General features: G+C 36.0%; 1 protein-coding gene across 1 annotated transcript in view; it reads right to left on the bottom strand.

Moving 5' to 3' along the window:
* LOC124521201 (disintegrin and metalloproteinase domain-containing protein 32-like) overlaps positions 1-26,993 on the bottom strand; it is a 175,861-nt gene that overhangs the window by 90,120 nt on the left and 58,748 nt on the right. The window contains exons 12-14 of the mRNA XM_047092311.1: positions 21,698-21,834; positions 7,128-7,305; positions 175-267 (exon numbers count right to left, since the gene is read on the bottom strand). Coding sequence (XP_046948267.1) covers positions 175-267; positions 7,128-7,305; positions 21,698-21,834 — 408 coding nt within the window. The remainder of the gene's footprint in view (positions 1-174; positions 268-7,127; positions 7,306-21,697; positions 21,835-26,993) is intronic.

The raw sequence follows: 26,993 nt of genomic DNA, 5'->3' as shown, positions 1-26,993 counted from the left end.
AAAGTTCATTTATTTTTAATCCTTTATTCAAATTCCAGTTAGTTAACATAAAGTGTAATATTAGTTTCAAAAAGTTCACTTATTTTTACTTACTGCCATAGGTCTAAATGTACTAAGGTATCTAAGACATGATTCATTATATACTTGGAAGATATTAATAAACTTAAATCTTACTTGACAGTTCTTGCAGCATAATCCATGACCACACCGTGCTCCTGATTTCAGTGTACAAGTTCGAAAATTACAACAGCTAGACTTTCCACATTGCTATTAGTAGAATAAGTAGAATTAGTAGAATACACAAGTAAAAATGCATCATGATAATAATATAAACTTTTGCAAGAACTATATTCACTGGGCTTATTTTTTCAGTTTTGGGGACGAATATGAATGCTGTCAACATTTATAGTTTTGCATCTCTAAACAAATAAAATACTAAAATAAGACTTTCACGTCAGGTCAGAACAGAGCACTAGTACCCCAGAAACTCTCAATCAACTAGAAAACTAGGAAAAATGTATGAAATAACTTTTTTCAGAAATTAGAGAATAGTAATAGAGAGTAGAATGGTGGTAAATAGTGTCTGGAAGATGGGGGGAAAGGGGAGATATTGTTCAAAAAGTATAAATTTTCATGCTACTGTATAGCATGATGACTATAATTTTATGTTATATGCTTGAAATTTGCTAATAGGATAGATCAATTGTTCTCAACACATACAAAAAATGGTAATGGATATATTAATTAGTTTGATTGCAGTAATCATTTCAGAAGGTATACATATATCAAAACCATCATGTTGAACACCTTAAAAAATACAATTTTTATTTGTTAGTCATACCTCAGTAATGCTGGTGGAGAAAAGGTGTGTAGAGTTTAGGCCTACTGCAAAGTTAGAACAGTCTCCAAAACTCCTCACTTCTTACACCAAACAAATACAAGTTCAGTGGATTTCCAAAACCACTCTCAGGTTTGATAATTTACCAGAAGGACTCACAGAACTCACTGAAAGCTGTTAACTCACAATTATGGCTTATTATATGGAAATTATACAAATTAAAATTAGCCAAGAGAAGAAGAAACTAGGACAAAATCCAGGAGAAACTCATACTGCCTTCACCCCACACAAAACTCTCACAAAATTAATACGTGACACTTCCTAATTTATTCTATGAGGCCAGTATTACTCTAATACCAAACCCAGAGACATTACAAGAAAGGAAAATTATAGACCAATATCTCTAATAAACATAAATTCAAAAATATTCAACAAAAAGTTAGGCAATAGAATCCAACAATGTATGAAAAGAATTATACATGCCAACCAACTGGAATTATTGCAAGTATGCAAAGCTGGTTCATCATTCAAGCATCAGTACATACAACGCATCATATCAACAGAATGAAGAAAAAAAATCATATGACTAAAACAACTGATATAAAAAAGCATTTGACAAAACCCAAATTCACTTAATGAATTATACAAAATATGACAAACCAGGAAGAGAGAACTTCCTAAGTTTGGTAGTGAACATTTAGAGAAAACCTACAGCTAACATCATATATATGGTGAGAAACCATTAGCTTCCCCCCTGAGATCAGGAACAGGGCAGGGATGCTACCTGTCACCACTCCCTTCAATATCTCACTGGAAGTCCCAGCTAGTGCAATAAGATAAGAAAATGAAATACAAAATATAAAGGTTGAGAAGAAAGAAAAAAAAACCTATTTTTTCCATAAATTATGTGATTGACTATGTAAAGAAAATCCCAAATAAATTACCAAAAAGCAAAAAAAACAACAATCTCCTGTGACTAATAAGTTATTAAAGAAGGATTTCTGGATACAAAGTTAATGTAAAAAATAAACTGCTTTCCTGTAATATGAACAATGAAAAATGGGAATTTCAATTAAAAAACACAATGCCGTTTATATTAGCACCCAAATAGTGAAGTATTTGTGAATAGTTGTAACAAAATTTTATAGAATTTGCATGAGGAATAAAACTCTGATGAAAACCACTGTTATTTTCTCAATATTGTCAAGATGTCAGTTCTTCCCAACTTTATCTAGAGATTTAATGTAATTCCAATAAAAGTTCCAGCAAGTTATTTTGTAGATATTGATGAATTGATTCTAAAGCTTATATGGAGATACAAAAAATGCAGAATAATCACATAATACTGAAGGGAGGAAGAGGAAGAAGAGGAAGGGAAAATGAAGAAGAAAGAAGGAGGAGGAAGAGGAAGAGGGGAAAAAATGAGGAAGAGGAGGAAGAAAACTGAAGGATTGATAACACCCAACTTCAAACTTACTATAAATTATAATAACAGTGTGGTATTCATATAAGAATAAACAAAGGGATCAGTGGGGCAAAATAAAAACCCCAGAAACACCAATAATAAATCTTTAACAATGGAGCAAATGCAGTTCAATGGAGAACGGACAGTCTTTCCAACAAATGGCACTGGAACAACTGGACATTCACAGGGAAAATAATGACTAGACACTGACTCTACACCTTTTACAAAAAAATAACTCAAAATGGATCATAAATTTAAATGTAAAATGCAAAGCTGTAAAACTTCTAGGAGCACAGATTTAAGAGAGTAGATCTCATGTGAAGTGCTCTTCCATGATAAAAATAATAAACATATAAATACATAAATAGAAATAATACTAATCCTAAATAAATTCATTCAGAAAGTATTGAGTAAAGGGATCACTTTCCAACTCATTTTATGAGTTCAAAATTGCCTTGATGCTTAAACCAGAAAATATTACAAGAAAAGAAAAATCTGCAGACCACAATTCCCTTGTGAAAATAAGTGCTGTAACCCCAAACAAAATATTAGCAAATTAAATCTAGCAACACATAAACAAAATAACCCAAGTGAAGCTAATGCCAGAATACATGGTTGGGTTAGCATTCAAAACCAATCAATGAAATGTGCCATGTTAACTGTAAAAAGAAGACTCACATGATCAGCTCAATACACACAAAAATAAGACATTGGACAAAATTCAACACTAATTCTTGATTTGAAACTCTCAGCTAACTAGAATATAGAAAGAAATTTCCTCAACATGGTATGGGCATCTGTTTACCAAAAACGCTTTGATCTAACATTATATTTAATGGTGAAAGTCAGAAAACGTTCCCCCCCGCAAAATAAAAAGAAACAAAGACCATTCTCAACATTTCTAATCAACACTAGATCTAAGGTGAAGTCACAAGTCAGTTGTATTTTCTATACTAGCAATGGATAATTGTTAAATAAAATTTTAAAACAATGCTACAGAAACAGCTATAGAAAAACTATGGAAAAACTATATGAATTAAAGAAGAGCCAAGTAAGTGGAGATATACACCATGTGCATAGATTGGCAGACTCAATTTTAGTAAAAAACGTAATCCTCCCAAAATTGATGTATGGATACCACACAACTCCAATCAAAGTTCCTACATTCACATGCTGATTTTCCATTTTATATCAAAATACAAAGATCTTAGAATAGTAAAACTATCTTGGAAAAAATGAACAAAGTTGGATGATTTACATTATCTGTTTTCAAGATTTACTGTGAAAATGCATTAATCAGAGTAGTGTAAAACTAACATAAATGTTACATAAATAAACAGAAAAAAATCCAGGGTAACACATAGGTATGGTAATTTATTTTCATAAGAATGCTAAGTTAATACAATGGTGAAAAGATGGTCATTTTAACAAATACTACCAACAAATTGATATTCAAATGGAGTGTAGTGAACCTCAACCAAAATCACCCAAAACACAAAAACACACTTAAAATGGATCACAGACTAATTGTGAGTGATAACTATAAAACTTCTCACAGGAAACAGAGGAGAAAATATTCATGACCTTGAGTGGGCAAAGATTTCTTAGGACAAAAAAGCATTACCATAAAAGAAAAAAATGATAAACTGGTCTTCATAAAAAAATAAAAAGTGCCTGCCATTCAAAGATGTTATTAAGCAACCAGAAAGGTAATACACAGACTGGAAACAATATTTGTAATGAACATGTCTGACAAAGGACTAGTATCCAACCTATAGGAAAAAAAAAAAAAAAACCTTATACAAATCAATAACAAAAAAACAAATTAATGGTTACTAAGAACATGAGAACAAGTTCAACATAATTACAATCAGCAAGAAAATACAAACCAAAACCACTGTAATGGCTAAAATTTAAAAGGCTACAACATCACATTTTGGTGAAAATGTAGGGGAAATAAAAGTTTTTATGTTGCCGGTAGAAATGTAAAATAATTACAACGCTTTGGAAAATAGTTTGGCAGTTTCTCATGAACATACACTTATCATATGACCCAACAATTCTACTTTTTGGGAATTTGGAATAATGGCCCATTACTGTTAACAACTCAAATATACATTAGCATGTGAATGAAAAAACAGATTATGTTATATTCAAACAACAAAATATTACACAAAATAAAAAGGAAGGAATGATTGTGACATAAACAATGTTGAGTGAATCTCAAAAACACAGTATTGAAAGAAAAAGCCAGATACAAAGGATATGTGCTGTATCATTCCATTCACATGACTTCTAGATCAGGCAAAACTGAAAATCAGAAGTTTCCTAAAGAAGTATCACAATCCCAGATTTCAAGATATACCACAAAAGCTATAGTAATCACAGCAGTATGGTACTGGCGCAAAAAAAAAGACACTTAGATCAATGAAACAGAATTACAGAGTTCAGAGCTAAACCCACACTTATATGGGCAATTAATCTACAATAAAGGAGGCAAGAATATACAATGTGGAAAAGACAGCCTCTTCAACATATGGCGTTAGGAAAACTGGAGTTGCATGCAGAAGAATGAAACTGGACCATTTTCTTACACCGTACACAAAAGTGATCGCAAAGTGGATTAAGGAACTGCATGTGAGACCTGAAACCATAAAACTCCTAGAAGAAAATACAGGCAGTTAATTTCTTTGACATAGGCGTAGAAACATTTTTTCCAGATATGTCTCCTCTGGCAAGGGAAACAAAAGCAAAATTAAACCACTGGGACTGCACCAAAATAAAAAGCTTCTGCATAGCTAAGGAAACCATCAGTGAAACAAAAGATAAGCCTACTGAATGGGAAGATGTTTGCAAATGCTATATCCAATAAGGGTCTAATATCCAAAATACATAAAGAACTTCTACAACTCAACACCAAAATCATCATCATCATCATCATCATCATCATCATCATCATCTAGTTAAAAATGGGCAAAGTATCTAAGTAGACATTTTTCCAAAGACATGCAGGGGCCAACAGACACATGAAAAGATAATGAACATCACTCATCATCAGGGAAATGCAAATCAAAACTACAATGAGGTATCACTTTACACCTGTCAGAATGGCTGAAATAAAAAACACAAGACATAACATGTTGGTTAAAATGTGGGAAAAAAGGGAAACGCATGCACTGTTTGTGGGAATGCAAATTGTTGTAGCCATTGTAGAAAATAGTATGGACACTCCTCAAGCAATTAAAAATAGAAATTATCATATAAATCTGTAATTCCCCATACAGGGTATTTACCCAAAGAAAACAAAAATGCTTCAAAAAGATATATGCACCCCTATGTTTATTGCTGAATTATTTATAATAGCCAAGATACAGAAGCAACTCAAATGTCCTATCATAGATGAATGGACAAAGATGCAGTACATAGATGCAATGGAATATTACTCAACCATAAAAGAATAAAACCTTGCCATTTGTGACAACACAGATGGGCCTACAGGATATAATGATAAATGAAATAAGTCAGTCAGAGAAAGACAAATACCATATGATTCCACTCAAATGCAGAATTTAAGAAACAAAACAAATGAACAATGACAACAAAAAGACAAAAAAAAAAACAGAGAAAAAATGGTGGTTGCTAGAGGGAAGTATTCAGGGGAATGTAGAAAATAAATAAAGAGGATTAAGAGTACACTTATCGTGATGAGCACCAAGAAATGCATAGAATTTTTGAATCATTATTATTGTGCACCTGAAATTACAATAACACTGTATGTTAATTATACAAGAAAGAAAGAAAGAAAGAAAGAAAGAAAGAAAGAAAGAAAGAGGAAAGGAAGAAAGAAGAGAGAAAAGAATGGAAGGAAGGAAGGAAGGAAGGAAGGAAGGAAGGAAGGAAGGAAGGAAGAATTAAGTAGGAAGACTTGTTCTACCAAATGGCAAAACATAGTAGAAAGGCACAATAATTAAAACAGTGTGATATAGATACAAGTATATCCAGACCCATATATGTATCACACCCTAATATCATTTCCATCTATGTTAATTTTTTAAATATTTTTTATTTTTGAGACAGAGAGAGAGAGAGAGAGAGAACAAGCGGGGGAGGGGCAGAGAGAGAGGGAGGGGAACAGAGAGAAAGGGAGACACAGAATCTGAAGCAGGCTCCAGGCTCTGAGCTGTCAGCACAGAGCACAGCGCAGGGCTCGAACTCATGAACCCGAGATCATGACCTGAACTGAAGTCAGACACTTAACTGAGCCACCCAGGCACCCCTCCATCTATTTTATAATCATACAAATATATGATATCTACAGTATTGCTGCAAATACTGAACTGTCTAAAAGTATTACAACCTGGACTTTTTGTATTCACTGTATTTTCAGAGTTTTGTTTCCAAGTGAATAATTAAAATCACCCACGTTCAGATTGTAATATTAATAGTCTTCCCTTACCATACTACTAATTCCATTGTGAATACCCTAAAGTATACTTGATGGTCGGCTGACAAATTAATCTTCAGTAAAACATTTATAGTTAAATACAGGTTTGGAAAAATCTTGTATGTTCAGTTTAGAATACAAAAGCTCACTCTAGACTCTCTTTTTTCCCATCAGCAATAATTTTTAGGAGTACATTTCATTCTTGTTCAAAATTCTTCAACCTCTATCTATACAGTATACTTTTGCATGTATTTCAAACTTGATTTCACTTAACTGTAAATATTCTGCATAGTATTCAGCCATATTTGAGATACATAACATTCACAGCAAAGAGATGAACTAAAACAATAAATTTATGAATTTTCCTATTTCAGACTTACTTCCTCAGTACCACAGTCACACACTTCACCTCTCTCCACTTTGCCGTTGCCACAGATTGCTCTCAGAGCTGTTTGCATTTGGGGTTTATTCTGAAGACATTTGGCACCCATATTTGAAATGAAATTTTCAAAGTCACTCAAACTGCAACTGCTAAAAGTCTTGACACCACTTGATTGCCTAGAGATGAATCCATACAATGTCATTGGCAATACACTTCTGAAAGCACAACTCTATATATTTCAAAATGTTAAATTTAATAGGTAACGATAAATGTTCATAACAAGTGCTTAGAGGCCAAAATCATTCCTGAGTAGATCATGTGATTTCATTCACTGGAATACATGTCCTTATTCAAATAAAATTAAGTATTACTTAATAGTAAAAAACAAACAAACCGATTAGAAAATGGGCACAAAACTTGGATAGATCACTAGCCAAAGAATACATATAAATGGCTAACAGGTAAACGAAAAGGTGCTCAATATAACTAATCATCAGGAATTGCAAATCAAAACCACAATAAGGAGCACCTGTGTGGCTAATTTGGTTAGGCAACCTACTGTTGATCTCAGCTCAGGTCTTGATCTCAGGGTTGTGAGTTCAAGCCCCACACTGGGCTCTGCAGTGGGTGTGAAGCCTATTTAAAAAAACACACACAATATCACCGCACATCTGTTAAGATTTCATTTTTAAAAAGATAAGAGTTGACAAGGATATGGAGAAATTGGAATCCTTGGTACACTGTTGGTGGGAATGTAAATTAGGACAGCCACTATGGAAAACTGTAGAGAGGTTCTTCAAAAAGTTAAAAATAGTGGGTGATGGGCAATGAGGAGGGCACCTGTTGGGATGAGCACTGGGTGTTGTATGGAAACCAATTTGACAATAAATTTCATATTTTAAAAAAAGTTAAAAATAGAACTACTGAGTATATATTGGAAATAACTGAAGGACCTCAGTATCTGCATCCCCATGTTCATTGCAGCATTATTCACAATACCAAAGATATGGAAGCAACCTAAATATCCATTGACAGATGAATTTTAAAAATGTGGTACACATGTGCAATGGAAAATTATTCAGCCTCAAAAAAAGAAGGCAACCCTGCCATACGCAACACATGAATGAACCACGAGGACATTAAACTAAGTGAAATAAGTCAGTAACAGAAGGCAACTACTACATGATCTCACAAATATAAGATATCTAAGACAGTCAACCTCATAGATGCAGAAAGTACAATTGTGGCTGCCAGGGGCTAGGAGGAGGCAGAAATGGGAGTTATTCGATGGGTATAAAGTTTCAGTTATTCGAGATGAGTACGTTTTAGAAATCTGCTGTGCAACATAGTGCCTCTAGTTAACAATAGTGTATTTCATATTTAAACTTTCAAGAGAACTCCTGTTATGTGTTCCTACCACAATAAAAAAATCAAGAATAGATTTAACTTTATTTTTATATGCATTACAAACTACATCACCTAAGAGAAAAATTTTTGGAAGTTTATTTATCTATTTTGAGAAAGAGAGAAAGCACAAGTGGGGGAGGAGGGGCAGAGAGAGATGGAAAGAGAGAGAATCCCAAGCAGGCTCCACACTGTTAGTGCACAGCCCAATGTGGGGCTCGAACTCACGAAACCATGAGATCATGACCTGAGGCAAAAAACAAGAGCTGGCCACTTCACTGACTAAGCCACCCAGGTGTCCTCCTAAGAGAAAATTTTGAGTTTTGGGGTATGATTGTATGTAAATTCTTGTATATAGGAAAGAAGTATTTATATATGTATATGATGCTTCTGCCTAGGAATGGAGAAAACCTCATATCCACTTATGTCAATTCACAAATACATATCAAATATATTCTTCAAACTTCTACTCCCTCAGTCTTTCCCATAACCATTATAAAATTAAGAATCAAGCTCTTTGAGGGGTACCTGGGTGACTCAGTTGATTAAGCATCTGACTCTTCATTTTGGCTTAGGTCATCACTTCTTGGTCATGAGATCAATCCTGGCATGGGGCTCCATGAGGAGCATGGAGTCTGTTTAAGATTCACTCCCTCCCTCTCCCTCTGCCTCTCCCCTGCTTCCACACATGTTCTCTCTCTCAAAAAAAAAATTTTTTTTTAGAAAAAAGAACAAAGCTCTTTGAAAGTTTAAATCTCTTCTACTTCAATAATTTTTCAATAGCCATTCACAGGTTTGTAGTATATATATAATATGATAGATAACTCAATAAGTTGTTAGCTGTTTGAGGCAGGAATTTTATCATCCTTATTGTTGGTATTACTTATTACCAGGACAGGACTTAGCAAACATAGAATCAGCTGTCTACTGGTTCTTCGTAACAACAAAAAACTTTTATTAAACAGACTATACTGTGCTTATTCCTGAGTTTTCTCACAGATATCAGAGAAACTGTATATTAATCAAAACTTTATAAGGTTAACACACCACTAAAGATAACTTCAGAGAATATTTCTATGAGTCACTCTAAATATGTAGCAAAAATCTAACAGACAAGGTGGAAACTGACATTTATTGCACACATATTATTAGCCAGATATTTTATATACTTGATTATTTAATCCTCATCATAAATCAGGGACACCGGCATTGTCTCCAGCATTTTAGAGAAACTGAACTAAAGTTCAGAGAAGATAAAAACCTCACAAAACCCACTCAGTTTGTAAATCAGCAGGATCAGTATTCATACACAGTTGTTTAAGACTTCAAATTCAGGTGTTTTTTAACCCCAAAATTCATCTCTGAATATTACATAATGAAATATTTACAATTAAATATCAATATATATTTTACTATAAACCATAAAATTTGATAATCTTGTCACCAAAACTGGAAGGTGAGGAAAATTTTAATTGAAAACTGTATAATATTTTGGCTCTGGAAACTAGTTTTAGTCAACTATATTTAATCCCTAGTTATTCATTTTTTGCTCCCCCAAATTGCAGTTCTTAACTTAAGAACATGTATTCCCCAAAATTATTTGTAATCAATTATAAGGAGTTTGGCTGATATTTTACACATTGAATTCTAATGCTATGTTAGCTTTGTTCCCAATTATTTTATAAAAGCTTACTGAAACTATGCTATAACTAGCCTAAGTTCTGGGTTCAGAGAACAGAGAAATTAAGTGATAGAAAGAAGTAATGGGAAAGCAGTGTCCTCTACATTTTTTTGTTTTGTTTTGTTTTGAGGTTAGAGATAGCACTTGGCAGCATTTTGAAAAAAAATATATATCTTCTACACCACTTCATTTTCCATTTTCCTTTCAGTGCTTTTCTCTCTTCCATATGTTTTCCCCCAAATTCCATGTTCTCACTGCTCCTGTATAGCCCTACACCACCACTTCTATATCCTCCAAGCTTTTCCCTATTCCTCAAATAAGACATAACAGTACAATAAATAACTTAGGTGTGACTTTATTAATTACATCATCACAAGTAATGTATAATGTACAATGTAGCTATCATGATCTCATTTTTCAGATGAGAAGACGAAGAGTTAGAAAAAATAACAAAACAAGTGAAAGTTTATAAAGCCCATGTTCCCCTCAATGTAGTCCATGCTGGAAAATGGTATCTTCTCTTCTTCAATCAAACTTCCATAGTTTAATGAAACTGGTCTTAGCAAAGAATGAAAAGAAAACAATATTAATAAAATAATTGAATTATGTTGAATAACTGATAACTCCATGTTCCTTCCAAATATTTTCGCCTTTTTGTAAAATGATGCAACCAGATAGGTAAGCAAACCTTGCCATGCGTTTTCCCTAGGTTCCTACTTTCATAGCTTTTGCCATTTTCTCTGCCCCGTTCCTCTCTCCACTTTTAAATTCATTTGTGTGTGCAGACTACTCTAAAAGTGAGAGTTTAAAACACAAGCCACCCACATTTAAAAAGCAGATATAAGTTAAAATATCAAAATAATATACCATTATGATCACTGAATTATAAGAATTAAGTTTGCTCAAATACATATTCTCTTGCTACATAGTTCAAGTTAATTCCAATACATTAACTGTCTTCTATATGAAGTCAGTATGGAATAGAGAAAATAACAAAGCTTTGGGTTAGATAAACTTGTTGACTAGGACCAACCCTGTGACTCATGAGGCTTTAGACAAAGTGATTAACTCCTAAGTCTCAGTCTCCTCATCTACAAAATAGGGATAATAATACCCATCCACCTCATAGCGCTGTTGTGAGAATTAAATATTATTACACAAGTAAAGTGCCTAACTGAACTCTCTGGCCTATAGTAAATGCCAAATCACTGGTGACATTACTGACCTCTAAGTACTCTTCAGTTATTTGCCCAATATGTTGACTATATTCCTTATGCTTAGAACTTCATCCCTGTAACTTATTCATCCCATAACTTGAAATCTATACCTCCCAACTTCCTTTACCTATGTTGCCCATTTCCCCACACACCTCTCTTCTGTTCTCTGTATTTAATTCTATTTCTACTTTGTTGTTACTGTTGTTCATTAGTTTTGCTTTTAAGATTCCGCATGTACGTGAAATCGTATGATATTTGTCTTTCTCTGACTGACTTATTTCACTTAGCATAATACTGAAGTTTGGCCGTTAATTAACTGTATATCCAATGAAGAATCATATTTAGGTTTACTGTACTCCAGGAACTTTAAAATAACACACACATTAAATGGAAAAAATATTTTCTTACTTGCTCACATGCCTCCTTTGAAAATTATATAACATATAAGACTTATTGCGGAAATGCAAAATTTTGTAAAAGTAAACACTTGCCCTATCCATGAGTTTTATAAGAAATTGAAGACTACGTATGAAAACATTTTAAGTATTTATAAAGCACCATGCAAATCCAAAAGTTTATTAACACAGATTCTAAAGCCAAAATGCCTGCGTTCAAAACTTAGGTTTGCCACAAACTAGCTACCTGACCATAGATAATTATCCTTTTTATAACAGTTCATAAAATTTAAAAATGGAAATAATAGGAAATGCCTTATAGAGAGATTGTGAGAATCAAATGAGTTAATACATACAAAGTATTTGTGATGATCTCTAGCATATATTAAGTACAATGTAAAAATATGATATTCTTATTATCATTAATACTAGACTCTGGGTGACCTACATGAAACATCTTTTTGTAGAATACTTAAGAGTAACTGGCCAAATGGACAATAGTCACAGAATAGCAATCCTCATATTCTTTATAAATCTACATAAATTTTATATTTAACGTATTATAATATTCACTTAATATATATTAATTTAATACAAGCATATCCTATGTGTACATAAACCTATATATATATAATATTAGTTACATATATAGAATTAATTTAGATTGAATTTGTAATATAATATTTGTATATATAAGTATTTATGGTAGAGTTTGAGCTTTTTTAGAAATGTAAGAGTTAACCCTTAGATGGCTCTTAGTGGTTAACTATGAAAAGAACATGTTTTTTAAAATTAATGCCTATTTTCACTAAAAAAAAAAATGTAGAACACCATACAAACTTGCTATAGCCCTTGTCTGATAAACTATTTGGGGGTCACTGGCAAATTTAGAAATCACTGTAACTAATTCACCACATACTTAAACAGGATTTTATAGTTTAGAAAACAGTCCCATTTTATTTTCTCACTTTATTCTTATATTACTGTGTAAAAGCATAGGCATAATCAGTTACATTTTTAAAGATAAGAAAAATAAGTCTAAGTACTCTTCAGTTATTTACCTACTATGTTGACTATATTCTTCATGCTTAGAATTTCATCCCTGTAACATATTCATCCCATAACTTGGAATCTATACCTCACAACTTCCTTAACCTATGTTGCCCATTCCCCCACTCACCTCTCTTCTGTTTTCTGTATGTAAGTCTATTTCTGCTTTGTTGTTGTTGTTGTTCATTAGTTTTGCTTTTAAAATTCCGCATGTATGTGAAATCATAAGATATTTGTATTTCTCTAACTTATTTCACTTAGCATAATACCCTGCAGGTCCATCCATGTTGTCTCAAATGGCAAGATCTCAACCTTTTTTACTGCTGAGTAATATTCCTTTGTGTGTATAATATTTTCTTTTTATCCATTTATCTATCAAAAGATTCTTGGCTTGCTTCCATATTTTGGCAATCATAAATAATGCATAAATAAACATAAGTGTGCATATATCTTTTCAAATTAGTGTTTTCATTTTCTGTGGCTAAATAGCCATAGTGGAATAACTGCATCATAGTTTTTCTATTTTTTAATATTTTGAGGAACCACCATACTGTTTTTGACAGTAGCTGCACCTATTTACATTTCCACCAACAGTGTATGAGGCGTTCCTTTTTTCTCCACACCCTCTTCATCACGTTATTTCTTATGCTTTTTATTTTAGCCATAATGACATGTGTAAGGTGATATCTCATTGTAGTTTTGATGTGCATTTCCTTGATGATTAGCATCTTTTTCACGTATCTGTTGGCCATCTGTATTTCCTCTGTGGAAAAAAGTCTATTCAGGGAGTCCTCTGTCCATTTTTAATGATTGTCTTTTTGGTGTTCAGTTCTATATGTTATTTATGTATTTTGGATAGTAACCCTTTATCAGATATAGCATTTGCAAATATCTTCTCTCATTCAGTAGGTTGCCTCTTTGTTTTGTTGATGGTTTCCTTCACTGTGCAAAAGATTTTTATTTTGGTGTAGTCCAATGGTTTATTTTTGCTTTGGTTTCTGTTGCCTTATGAGACATATCTGGAAAAACGTTGCTTAAGCCAATGTCAAAGAAATTACTGCTTGTGCTCTCTTCTAGTATTTTTATGGTTCCAGGTCTCACATTTAGGTCTTTAATCCATTTTGTGTTTATATTCTATGTATGGTATAAGAAAGTGGTCCAGTTTCATTCTTTTGCATGTAGCAGTCCAATTTTCCCAACATCATATATTGAAGTGACTCTTTTCCCCATTGTATGTACTTGCCTCTTTTGTCATAGATAATTATTCATATAAAGTATGGGTTTATTTTGGGCTCTCTGTTATGTTCTATTGATGTATGTGTCTATTTTTGTGCCAGTACTATATTGCTCTGCTTACTGCAGCTTTGTAGTATACTCTGAAATTTGGGATTATGATAGCTTCATTTTGTAATTTCTTTTTCAATTTTGCTTTGGCTCTTAGGGGTCATTTGGGGCTCCATACAACCTTTTAGGACTATTTTCTCTAGTTCTGTGAAAAATGCTATTGGTATTTTGATACAGATTGCATTGAATTTGTAGATTGCTTTGGATAGATGGACATTTTAACATTTGTTCTTCCAATCCATGAGCATGGAATATCTTTCTATTTGTTTGTGTCATCTTCAATTTCTTTCATCAATGTTTTATAGTTTTCAAGTACAGATTTTTCACCTCCTTGGATAAGTTTATTCCTAGGTATTTAGCTCTTTTTGGTGCAATTATAACTAAAATTATCTTCTTTGTTTTTCTTTCTGCTACTTTGTTATTAATGTATAAAAATACAACATGTTTCTGTGTATTAAGTTTGTATCATGCAACTTTAGTGAATTCATTTATTACTTCTAATAGTTTTTGGCAGATCCTTTAAAGTTTTCTATGTATAGAATCATGTCATCTGCAAAAAGGTACAGTTTCATTTCTTTCATATCAATTTGGGTGCCTTTTATTTCTTTTTCTTGTCTAAATATTGTGGCGGGGATTTCCAGTAGTATGTTGAATAAAAGTGGCAAAAGTGGACATCCTTGTCTTCTTCCTGATCTTAGACAAAAAGCTCTAAGTTTTTCAACACTGGGTATGATGTTAGCTGTGGGTTTTTCTTTAATGACCTTTCTTGTGTTGTGGTATGTTCTCTCTAAACCCACTTTGTTGAGAGTTTTTATCACGAATGATGTTGAATTTTGTAAAAGGCTTTTTCTTGATCTGCTGAGATAATCATATGCTTTTTATCCTTCCTTTTGTTAGTATGATGTATGTTGATTGACCTTCAAATATTGAACCATCCCTGTATCCCTGGAATAAATCCCATGTGATGATATTAATTGATCTTTTTAGTGTATTGTTGAAATGTAGTTTGGTAATATTCTGTTGAAGATTTTTGAATGTACATTCCTTAAAGATACTGATGTGTAGAGTTTTTTTTGTAGTGTCTTTGTCTGGTTTTGGTATCAGGGTAATGCTAGCTTCATAATATGAATTTGGAAGCTTCCTGTTCTATGTTTTGGAATAGTTTCAGAAGCATAGGTATTAACTCTTAAATGTTTGGTAAAAATTTATCCGTGAATCTATCTGCTCCTGGATTTCTGTTTGTTGGAGGGTTTTGATTACTGGTTCAATTTTGTTCCTAGGAATCTATGAGTTTGAGTTCAGATTTTATATTTCTTCCTGATTTAGTTTTCGCAACTTGTATGCTTCTAAGAATTTATTTGCCCAATTTGTTAGCATACAATTTTTTGTAGTAGTCTCTTATAATCCTTTGTATTTCTGTGCTATCAGTTGTTACTTCTCTTTAGTTTCTGATTTTATTTAAGTTCTTTTCTTTTTTCCTTTATAGGTCTGGATAAAAGTTTTTCAATTTTGTTTATCTTAAAGGAACGAGCTCTTGGTTTCATTGATTTTTTTTCTATTTATTTCTTTAGCCTTTACTCCATTTATTTCTACTGTGATCATTCTTATTTCCTCCTTCTACTTTGGGCTTTGTTTCTTCTTTTTCAATTCCTTTAAAAGTAAGGTTAGATTGATTATTTGAGGTTTTTCTTGCGTCTTACTGTAAGCCTGTATTCCTATAAATTTCCCTCTCAGAACTGCTCTTGCTGTGTCCCAGAGACGTTGAACTGTTATGTTTTTATTTTCATTTATCTCCAAGTATGTTTTGATTGCTTCTTTGATTTCTTTGTTGATCTAAGTAACCATTTAGTAGCATGGTATTTAGCCTCCGTGTGTTTGGGTTTTTAATTGATTTCTAGTTTCTTAGGACTATAGTCAAAAAAGATGCATGATATGGTTTCAATCTTCTTCAATTTATTGAGACTTGTTTTATGGCCTAATATGTGAAATATCCTTGAGAATGTTCCATGTGCACTTGAAAAGAATATATATTCTGTTGTTTTTGAGTGGAATGTTCTCTATGTACCTGTTAAACCCATCTGGTTTAATGGGTCATTCAAAAATACTGTTTTCTTAAGTGTGGTCCAAGATGGCAACATAGGAAAACCCTGAATTCACCTGCTCCAGGGAACACACCAAATTACATATAACTATAGGACAATTTTTCCTAAATGAGAACAAAGGGCTGACTGAAAGGCTACTGCACAACATAATATAGAACAGTAAAAGAAAACAGCAAGAAAGATGGAGACAGTGGAGCCTAGGTGGCTCAGTCAGTTAAGCCTCTGACTTCGGCTCAGGTCATGATCTCACAGTTAGTGAGTTCGAGTCCCACGTCAGGCTCTGTGCTGACAGCAGGGAGCTGGAGCCGGGAGCCTGCTTCAGATTCTGGGTCTCCCTCCCTCTCTGCCCCTCCCCCGCTCACGCTCTGTCTCTCTCTCTCTCTCTCTCTCTCTCTCTCTCTCTGCCGCCTTTCTCTCTCTCAAAACTAAACATTAAAAAATAAAAATTAAAAATAAATTTAAAAAAAGAGAGATAGAGACAAAGAGAGATGGAGACAAGGTAACAAAGGCAATTCCTACTCCTGACTTTGTGAACCCCAGTGGGGAGGTATATACGTACAGAAGGACCAAAAACAGATTCTTCTGTCCTTAGACACAAGAAAACAAAACAACTGCAGCTTTATAAAGCAACTAGCATTTGAAAGACACAACACTAGAACTCTGTCAAATGGTGGAGGGGCTGCAGGAACTTTCTCTGGGTCACAGGGTCACCCATCTGAAGAATGATGGGTTTATATTTCCCCTCCTCCTTAAAAACGCAGACTGGAGCAGGGTCCAGATGCCATAACGGGCTTGCTGACTCATGAGTCCCAGGCCCTCAAAGCCACCCCAGCCCCAGCTGTGCAAGGACACAGAAAAAAATCAAATCCTTTCTTTCTTTCTTTCTTTCCTTTTCTTTCTTTTTGTTTTCTTCTCTTTTTCTTTTTCTTTTTGTCTTTTATCTTTTCTTTAAAAAGCCATGATTTATTTTTTAATATTTATTTATTTATTTTGAGAGAGAGAGAGAGAGAGAGCAGGGGAGGGGCAGAGAGACGGAGAGAAAGAGATTCCCAAACAGGCTCCATGCTGTCAGCACAGAGCCCTATGTGGGGTTCAGTCTCATGAGCCATGAGATCATGACCTGAGCTGAAATCAGGAGTAGGACACAACCAACTGAGCCACCCAGGTGCCGCTAAAAAGCTGTGATTTAAAAGAGCAACTAGCACATAAAACAGCCAGCACTAAGACTCCTCCAAAAGGCTGAAGGAGCTGCTGGATTGCTTTCTGGTAGGAGGGCAGTCTTGAAAGTACCTTGAAAGCACGGACCAGTGCACAGTCCCAGTGCCCTAATTGGCCTGCCATCTCAGTGAGCCCAGGCCCACAACTCACACCAACCCCAACCATCTTACCATGGTGGCCAATATGCATCAGGACACCCCTGGTTAGTCTCACTAAAGCCCCAGACTTCATGCCAAGGTAACACAGGTGCAAATCACCACAGAACACCCCAAGACCGCACCACTTGGGCTTCAGATGTCTTGCTAGGACACCCCATGGTGAAGAGTGCTCTGGAACCTCTTGATTGATGTATGTTTCAAATCCCACTGCATGAGGTACCCCAGGAAACACAAGCCCATACTTGCATCAATTTCAGCCACTCCAGCAGGGCATCCCCTATAAGGAGTGCTCTGAACACATCACCCACACCACTCTTGGCTCCAGTCACCCAGCCAGGGCAACCCTGAGCTAGCACCTTCAGAAAACCTGATTTGTATGCAATTCAGCTTCAGCTGTCCTGCCAGGGCACACTGTATGCAAAGAGCCCAGGAATCACACTGGCCCCTGCCCATTTTAATTTTAGCTGTCCTGCCAGTGTGCCCCATGCGCAGAGCATGCCAGGACCTCCCAGCCTATACCCCACCTCAGCTTCAGCCACACCTAAAGGGCATGCTCTGTGCAGACAGTACTGTAACAACCCAGTTTATATCCACTTCAGTTTCAGCTTTCCTGCCAAGGTGCCCTCTGTGCATAGAGATCTGGGTGCCCCAGTTTGCACGCACTTTAGTTTTAGCTATTCTGCCATGCAGAGAGTTAAGGGATCTCCAGATACTACCTTAGGTCCAGCTGCCCCACCAGAGTATGCCCTGCACAAAGCGCCATCAACAAATAGCTCCCCAAGACACCCTAGCCTATAATCACTTCATCTTCAGCTGTCCTGACAGGGAACCTCCTACACAGAGTGCCGTCAACATATAGAATCCCGGGATATCATGTACTGCATTCACTTCAGCTTCAGCTATCATGACAGGGCACACACCATGTGGAAAGCCTCTGGATCTCCAGCCAATGCCAGCCACAGCTCCAGCCAACCAGCAAAAGTCACCAACCACACACAGTCTACCTAGAGGATGGCTATACATAAGACCATTCCTTCAAGTTTATAAGTAGCTGTTCTGACTAATCCATACAAATAAGCACAGTAAATCAAGCAAAATAAGAAGACAAAGGAATATGCTCCAAAAGAAAAAACAAGACATCAGGAAAAAACTAAAAGAAATGGAGATAAGCAATATGCTGAATAAAAAATTTAAAGTAATAATCATAAAGATGTTCACTGGAATGAAAAGATGAGGGTTAGAACTCAGTGAGACTTTCAATAAAGACATACAAAATATTAAAAAAGAATCAATCAGGGGTTCTTGGGTGGCTCAGTTGGTTAAGTATCCATCTTCGGCTCAGGTCATGATCTCACAGTTCATGAGCTCGAACCCCACATCAAGCTCTCTCCTGTCAGCATACAGCCCACTTCTGATCCTCTGTCTCCCTCTCTCTGCCCCTCCCCCACTCATGTGTATACACTCTCTCTCAAAAACAAACATTAAAAAATTATAGAAAAATAAAATAAAAAGAAGACCTGAAGAATATAATAACTGAAATAAAAAACACACAAGAGAAAATCAGAAATGAGAAAAGAAGTAACAACTGATACCACAAAAGTACAAAAAATTATAAGAGAATACTGTAAAAAATTATATGCCAATGGATTCAATAACAAAGAAGAAATGGAAGCATATAGTCTTCCAAAACTGAATCCAGAAGAAATAAAAAATCTGAACAAATTACTAGCAACAAAATTTAATCAGTATCAAAAAACTACCAAAAAATAAAAGTCCAGGACCAGATGGCTTCACAGGTGAATTCTACCAAGCATTGAAGGAAGAGTTAATACCTAATTCCAAAAAACAGAAGAAAAGCCTTCAAATATATTCTATAAAGCCAGCATTACTCTGAGACCAACACCAGACAAAGACACTACAAAAAAGAAAACTAAAGGCCAATATCTCTGATAAACATACATACAAAAATCTTCAAAAAAATTAGTATTAGCAAGCCACATTGAACAACACATTAAAAGGACCATTTACGACAACTGAGATTTATTCCAGAGATACAAGGATGGTTCAATATTTGCAAGTCAATCTATGTGACAAAGGATAAAAATTGATCATCTCAATAAATGTAGAAAAAGCATTTGACAAAATTCAATGTCCATTCTTGATAAAAACTCTCAACAAAGTGGGTTTTGATGGAACATACCTCAATATATTAGGCCATATATGAAAATACCACAACTTACTCAATGGAAAAAAAACTGAGACCTTTTCCTCTAAAATCAGGAACAAGACAAAAAATGTCGACTCTTACCACTTTTATTCAACATAGTACTGGAAATTCTAGCCATAGAAAACAGACCCAAAAAAAGAAACCAGAGGCATCAAATTGGGAAAGAACTTAAACTATTACTATAAGCAGATGGCATAATACTATACATATAAAACCCTTAAAGCTATATCAAAAAACTAAGAAAACTAATAAATGAATTCAATAAATTTGCAGCATAGAAAATTAAAATACATAACTCATTAGCATTTCTATACACTAACAATAAAGTAGGAGAAATAGAAATTAAGATAACAATCTCATTTATAACTGCATCAAAAACATTATAATACTCAGGAATAAACTTAACCAAAGAGATAAAAGACCTGTACTGTGAAAACTATAAAACACTGTTAAGAAATTGAAGACAACACAAAGAAATAGAAAGACATTCCATGCTCATGGATTGAAAGAACAAATATTTTTTAAATGTCTATACTACCTAAAGAAATCTACACATTTAATGCAATCCCTGTCAAAATACCAACAGTATTTTTCACTGAGCTAGAACAAACAATCCTAGAATTTGTATGGAATCCTGAAAGACCCCAAATAGCCAAAACAATCTTGATAAAGAAAATCAAAACAGGAGGTATATCAATTCCAGACTTCAAGTTATATTACAAACCTGTAGTGGTCAAAAGAGTATGGCACTGGCACAAAAACAGACACCTAGATCAATGAAACAGAATAGACACTTGTGTCAAGCACAGCATAATATATTAACTTGTCAAAAAACTAAGGTGTATATGTGAAACTAATATAAAATTATATGTAAACTACAAATAAAATAATTTTTAAAATACATACAAAAAACACTGTTTCTTTATTGATTTTATTATATTACTGTCAATTTCTCTCTGTATGTTTGTTAATATTTGCTTTAACTATTTAGGTGCTTCTATGTTAGGTGCATAGATATTTACAAGTATTATGTCCTCTTAATGGATAGATATTTTTGCCATTATGTAATTTCCTTCTTTGTCTCTTATTACAGTCTTTGTTTTAAAGTCTATTTTGGGGGCGCCTGGGTGGCGCAGTCAGTTAAGCGTCCGACTTCAGCCAGGTCACGATCTCGCGGTCCGTGAGTTCGAGCCCCGCGTCAGGCTCTGGGCTGATGGCTCAGAGCCTGAAGCCTGTTTCCGATTCTGTGTCTCCCTCTCTCTCTGCCCCTCCCCCGTTCATGCTCTGTCTCTGTCCCAAAAATAAATAAAAAACGTTGAAAAAAAAAAATTTTAAAGTCTATTTTGTCTGATATAGCTATTGCTACCCCAGATTTTATTTGTTTCCATTTGCATGTAAAAGCTCTCTCCATACCTTCACTTTCAGTCTGTGTGCTTTTCTGTCTGAGACTGTTGTAGGCAGCATACAGATGGGTCTTAGTTTTTTATCCATTCTGCCACCCTATTCTGACATATTTTTAAACATGTCATTTCATAAAATACATAGTCTAAATATCACTCCCTTGCTAATTTTTCTTTCCAATTGAATTTGTTATCCTTGACTATTCTTAATGGTACACCTCCTTCCAACTCTCTTACACTTAAAATTTCATGTTTATATTTTATAGTACTTGGTCCATTTATGGCTAATTTGTGCTATAAGTAAACACTAAATTTTTGTACTTGAAATATTTAAAACAAAATAAACATAATCTTACTTCTAAATAAACTTACATAGCTTCTGGATTCATTATACAGATAGCTCCTGTACAATGACATTTCTTTGTGTCATCATATGATATTCCCAGACTCAGTCCGAGCATCTGTGTAACAATAATGGAAAATGCCTCCAGAGTTACCTCCTTGGGGTACTACATTAACAAAAACAAACATTCAAATGAAAGACAAGTCACTGAAAGGTGATAAAAAGTAATAATTTTCTAATTTTGAATATACTTATTATTTTATCAAATACTTAAGAATAGAAAATACAGTTCCTTGAACAGGTGAGAAGCTTAAGTTCTTCTTATGAAATTTTACTGAGATATAAGCAAACTGAGACTATGCCAAGCTTTATCATGATTTAACAATTGAATACCTAATATAATTCTTAAGTAGCTACCATAACTATATAAAAGGGCTGTTTTTCATTATATTTTTGGCTATATGGGTCACGATCTTCAATTTAGCTAATTCTTATGACAGCTCTTGTATTCATTCTGCTTCCCAGCTCACAAAGTGGCCATGTAACCAAATTACTCAGTTTAAGTGTGCTATCAGCTTCCTGTCAGGATTCTCCATGACTCAGTAACTCATATCAGGGGAAACCACAGAAAGACTCTCAAGATAGCATTCCTGGATTATGCTGCTCACATATTTAACAAAGCGCAGGGATAACTTCCTTGCCAAAGAGAAATGTGACACTGATAATTCATGATATGCAATAACATTATGATTTGTCCAGTTATTACCAAATATGGCATAGGATAAGGTATAGGTGAGGTCAAGTTGTGAGGAAGATCAGGGCACTTCATTGCTATAATGACAAGCTCTAGTAAAAACTTTGGGTTCAACTGGATTTTTGACAGCACTAGAGGATGCACACTATGAAAAATATAAAGAGAAAGCTGTGAACGAGCAACAGAGAATGCAAATAGGCAATCAGTAAGCTCCTGTACCAGCACTGTAGTAACTCTTCATATCCTGTAGTTGTTGGATTGACATGGCTGAATAACACCATATGTAAAGCCTGAGGATAAGGGCTGAAAGGCTGCAGAATTAATTTAATTCTCAAATCTACCAGGCTTGATGGGGAAGAAGCTAGAATCTGAAACTTGGGAAGGGAACAATTGGATGACATGGATATACTTGGATTTCACTTTCCAGCATAGGAAGCCTCCCTCTAAACAATATGAGATAGCCCCCAAATTAAAAAAAACAAACAAACAAACAAACAGGGGCGCCTGGGTGGCTCAGTTGGTTAAGCGTCTGACTTCGGCTCAGGTCACGATCTCGCGGTCCGTGAGTTCGAGCCCCGGGTCAGGCTCTGTGCTGACTGCTCAGAGCCTGGAGCCTGTTTCAGATCCTGTGTCTCCCTCTCTCTCTGACCCTCCCCCATTCATGCTCTGTCTCTCTCTCTGTCTCAAAAATAAATAAAACGTTAAAAAAATTCTTTAAAAAAAAACAAACAAACACAGTTTTGATGATAATACCTAGGACATTTGTCTCACCAACCCTCATTGCCTTCAGGTCCATGTTAAGAATTAAATCACAACATTAGTGATGTTATCAAGAAGGTGTGATAGGTCATTCTCAACTTTACTACCCCTCACAACAACAACTAACAACTATTCCTGGACAAGAATCCACCAAGAAGATCCTAGAACATGGAGGTGAGCCTGAAGCACTCCCTGAACTGCAGAAACCAAGACAGACCACATTAGAAGGGTAAGAGCAGCTACACACTGACTACCTTGCCTCTTCCCAAGGCTGGTGCAGTGCCATACTAGGAGGTTTCCCCAGAGTCTACAGTACCTCAAGTGGGAAATGAAAGCCCAGGGTAGACATCTAGCTTCCCCAGCAATTTAGGTGACTTCTTGGGAGTCCCCAGTCTAGTCTTCCCTGACAAGGAGCACAAAGGATGCTACGTGACTCAATCATGGGAAATCTGTGACAGAGAAGGGTGGAGGGGCTTGCAACAACTAGCATTCAGATCTTAAGACCACATTCCTACCCACAGCACCCAAGAAGTAGCCTCAACCAGCAGTTTTGCCCATCTGTGGAGCTAAGATAGTGATGCAGTCCGACCAGGGAATGCAATGAACAGTGAGTGTTCCTTATTCAGGTCATCAAAAAGCCTTGCCACTGCTGGAGCCTGTCTACCTCACACCCCCACCCAGGCAAGGAGGCTGAGTCATAACCCTACCCAATGCCAAGTGTAGCTTCTTGCCCCACCTGACCAGAAGCCAGGTCATAACAACTGGAAGTTATATAGCCCAGCAATGTGCAAGTGGAGAGTATGGTAAGCATGGCTGATTGTCCACAGAGCAAAACCAATGGCACCTTTCAGCCAGGGAACTTGGGGCACATGTCAACTTAAATTAAGATCACAAAAAGCCTTCCTGGGCTTGGAGTCAGTTCCACCCAGACAGGGGTGGAATATTCAATGCTGAATATTGAATCTCCTTGCCCTACCTGAACAGAAAGCCTAGCTGGTATACCTGAAAGCTATGTAGCCCAGTATCACTTGAACAAAGAGAACTGCAGGCACAGGTGATTATCCACAGAGCAAAGCCAGTGATACCATTTGACCATGGAACTTGGGGTACAGGTCAGCTTGAATCAAGCCAGCTGATTGTCCCACTCCACCTTTGCAAGGAGACTAATTTTTAATCATGCCCATTGTTAAATACAGACTTCAGCCAGCCTAGACCAGGGAACCTAACCAGTGTACATGGGAAACTGTATAGCCATACAACAACCCACTTACAGTGGCACTTGAACAGAAAACACAGCCCATGGCTTTCCCCACCTTTACCACAAAACAACTGTCCCATCTGGCCAAGGAATTCAGTGTACAGTACTGCCTGTTTTGGGTTCCCAAACAATGGGTCATACAAGCCTTGGGACACATTCTGCTACCCTGCCATGGCAGGGAATCTAAATCATAGCCCACTTCCTGTTGAGTAAAATACCTGTCCCAACCATCTAGGAAGCCCAATGAGTGAAGCCAGGCAACTGCAAAGCATATCCCACACCCTCACTTGGGCAGGGAACCAAGCCAGCACTCCCGTCCAATTATTAACAGCTAGCAGCAATTCCATCCCCAACCTCAGAGCTCACACAGTGGCCTCACTCAAAAATGGACCCTGAGAGCAAGCTTGTCCTGCCCAAGGACACTACCAATGGACATGTCTAGAAACCCAAACTAAACTAACTGGTAATGAACTGTCTCTGCCAAAGTAAATCTGTAAAACCTGGAAGAGGAGACCGCCTACTCAAATGCACATATACCAAGGGAGACTCCCAGATAGCAACCTAGGAAGACCCTGAACTCATCTCCTCCACAGACACACCCAATCTATGTCTACCTATACAGCAACTCCTCCTGAAAAAGAACTAAGGGCTGACTGAACAGCTTCTGAACAACTTAGGATAGAGGAACTACATAAAGAATGGCAGGAGACATGGAGACACAAAAATAACAGGAACACCATGTCAGATGCTGTGAGCTGCAGTATGGGGGGATAGTACAAAGGAACTGTGAGCAGATTCATCTGTCCTTGGGCTCATTTTAAAAAGCCAGAGTTTAAAAGACAAGCTAGAATATAAAGGAATTAACCCTCCACCAAGTGGTAGAGAATCAGAGGGGCTGGCACCATTGTTTACATTATCCTGTTACCTTGATAGCACAGACGGCAGCCAAATTCAGGCACCCTAGCCAGCCCACCACCTTAGCCAATACTAAGGAGACTGGTGGGCCCTAGCCAACACCAGCCCTGGATACTATGGAACAGAGAAAAAAAAGCCATAGTTTAAAGAGCTACTAGAATAAAAGGAACTAGCCCTAGAATTCTATCAAATGGCAGGAGAGTTGTGAAACTGTCCCTAGAGCCAAAGGAGCAGGAGAGTACCATTGTTTATGTTCCTTCTCCACCTTGATAGCACAGACAAAAGAAGGGTCAGGGCACCTTAGCCAGCCCAATGCCTCAGTGAGTCCTGGGATCCTGACCTACACCAGACCCTGCCATCCCCCACCCCCCGCCCAAGAAAAGTCCCACAAAGTGGCCCCATGTAGCACACACAGGGACATCCTTGGACAATACCCACTATAGCTCCAGCCATTTCACCAATGTAACACATGTACAAAGCATCCTGAAGCACTCCAGGCCAACAGCCACTACACAAAGAACCCCAGAATCCCCTGGCCAGTGCCCACTGAAGCTCCATCCACCACCACGGCAGCCCCAGTGTGGAATGCCCTACTTCCAGCCCACACTCATTACAGATCCAGCAAGCCAACCAAAGCCACCAGGCACATGCAGTCCACATAAGCAATGTTCCTACAAAAGGCCATTTCTTCAAGTCTAAGAGAAGTAGCTGTTCTACCTAAATCATAGAAACAAACACAGAAAGACAAAGAAAATGAGGCAACAGAGGAATACACTCCAAACTGAAGAATAAGACAAAACCTCAGAAAGAGCTAAACAAATCAGAGCTAAACAAATCAGAGATAAGCAACCAATCTGATAAAGAGTTCAAAGTAATGGTCAAAAACAGACTTACTATACTAGAAAGAAGAGACGATGAACTCAGTGAGAACTTCAACAAAGATATAGAAAATAATTTTTAAAAAACAATCAGACTTGAAGAATAGAATAACTGAAATGAAAAATACATCAGAGAGAATGAACAGCAGATCAGAAAATGCAGAAGATGAATTAATGACTGGGAAGACAGGGTAATGGAAAATACCCAAGCTGAACAGCAAAAAAGTAAAAAAATAAAAAACAATGAAGATATGTTAAGAGATCTCTGGTACAACATCAAGCATACTAATACTCTCATTACAGGGATCCCAAAAGGAAAAAAGAGAGAGAAAAGACCAGAAAATTATTTGAAGAAATAATAACTGCAAACTTCACTAACCATGGGAAAGAGACAGACATCTATATCCAGAAAGCATAGACAGCCACAAATAAAATAAACCATAGGAAGTACACACCACAACACATAGTAATTAAATAATTAAAATGACAAAGATAGAGACAGAATCTTGAAAGTACCAAGAGGAAAACAACTATTTACATACAACAAAAACTCCATAATGCTATCAGCTGATTTTTCAGCAGAAATTTTAGAGGCCAGAAGGGAGTTGCATGATATATTCAAAGTGCTAAAAGGAGAAAACTACAAACAATAATACTCTCCCTGACAAGGTTATCATTCAGAATTCAAAGAGGGAGAGTTTCTCAGACAAACAAAAGTTAAAGGAATTCATCACCACTAAATTGACCTCCCAAGATATGTT

This window comes from Lynx rufus, unplaced genomic scaffold, assembly GCF_022079265.1.
Source record: "Lynx rufus isolate CCGP_SWC_20201006 ecotype Redwood Valley unplaced genomic scaffold, mLynRuf1.p SCAF_3, whole genome shotgun sequence".
NCBI classification, from domain to species: Eukaryota; Metazoa; Chordata; class Mammalia; order Carnivora; family Felidae; genus Lynx; species Lynx rufus.
Note: the sequence above shows the minus strand (reverse complement) of the source record. Positions and strands in the feature narration are given on the sequence as shown.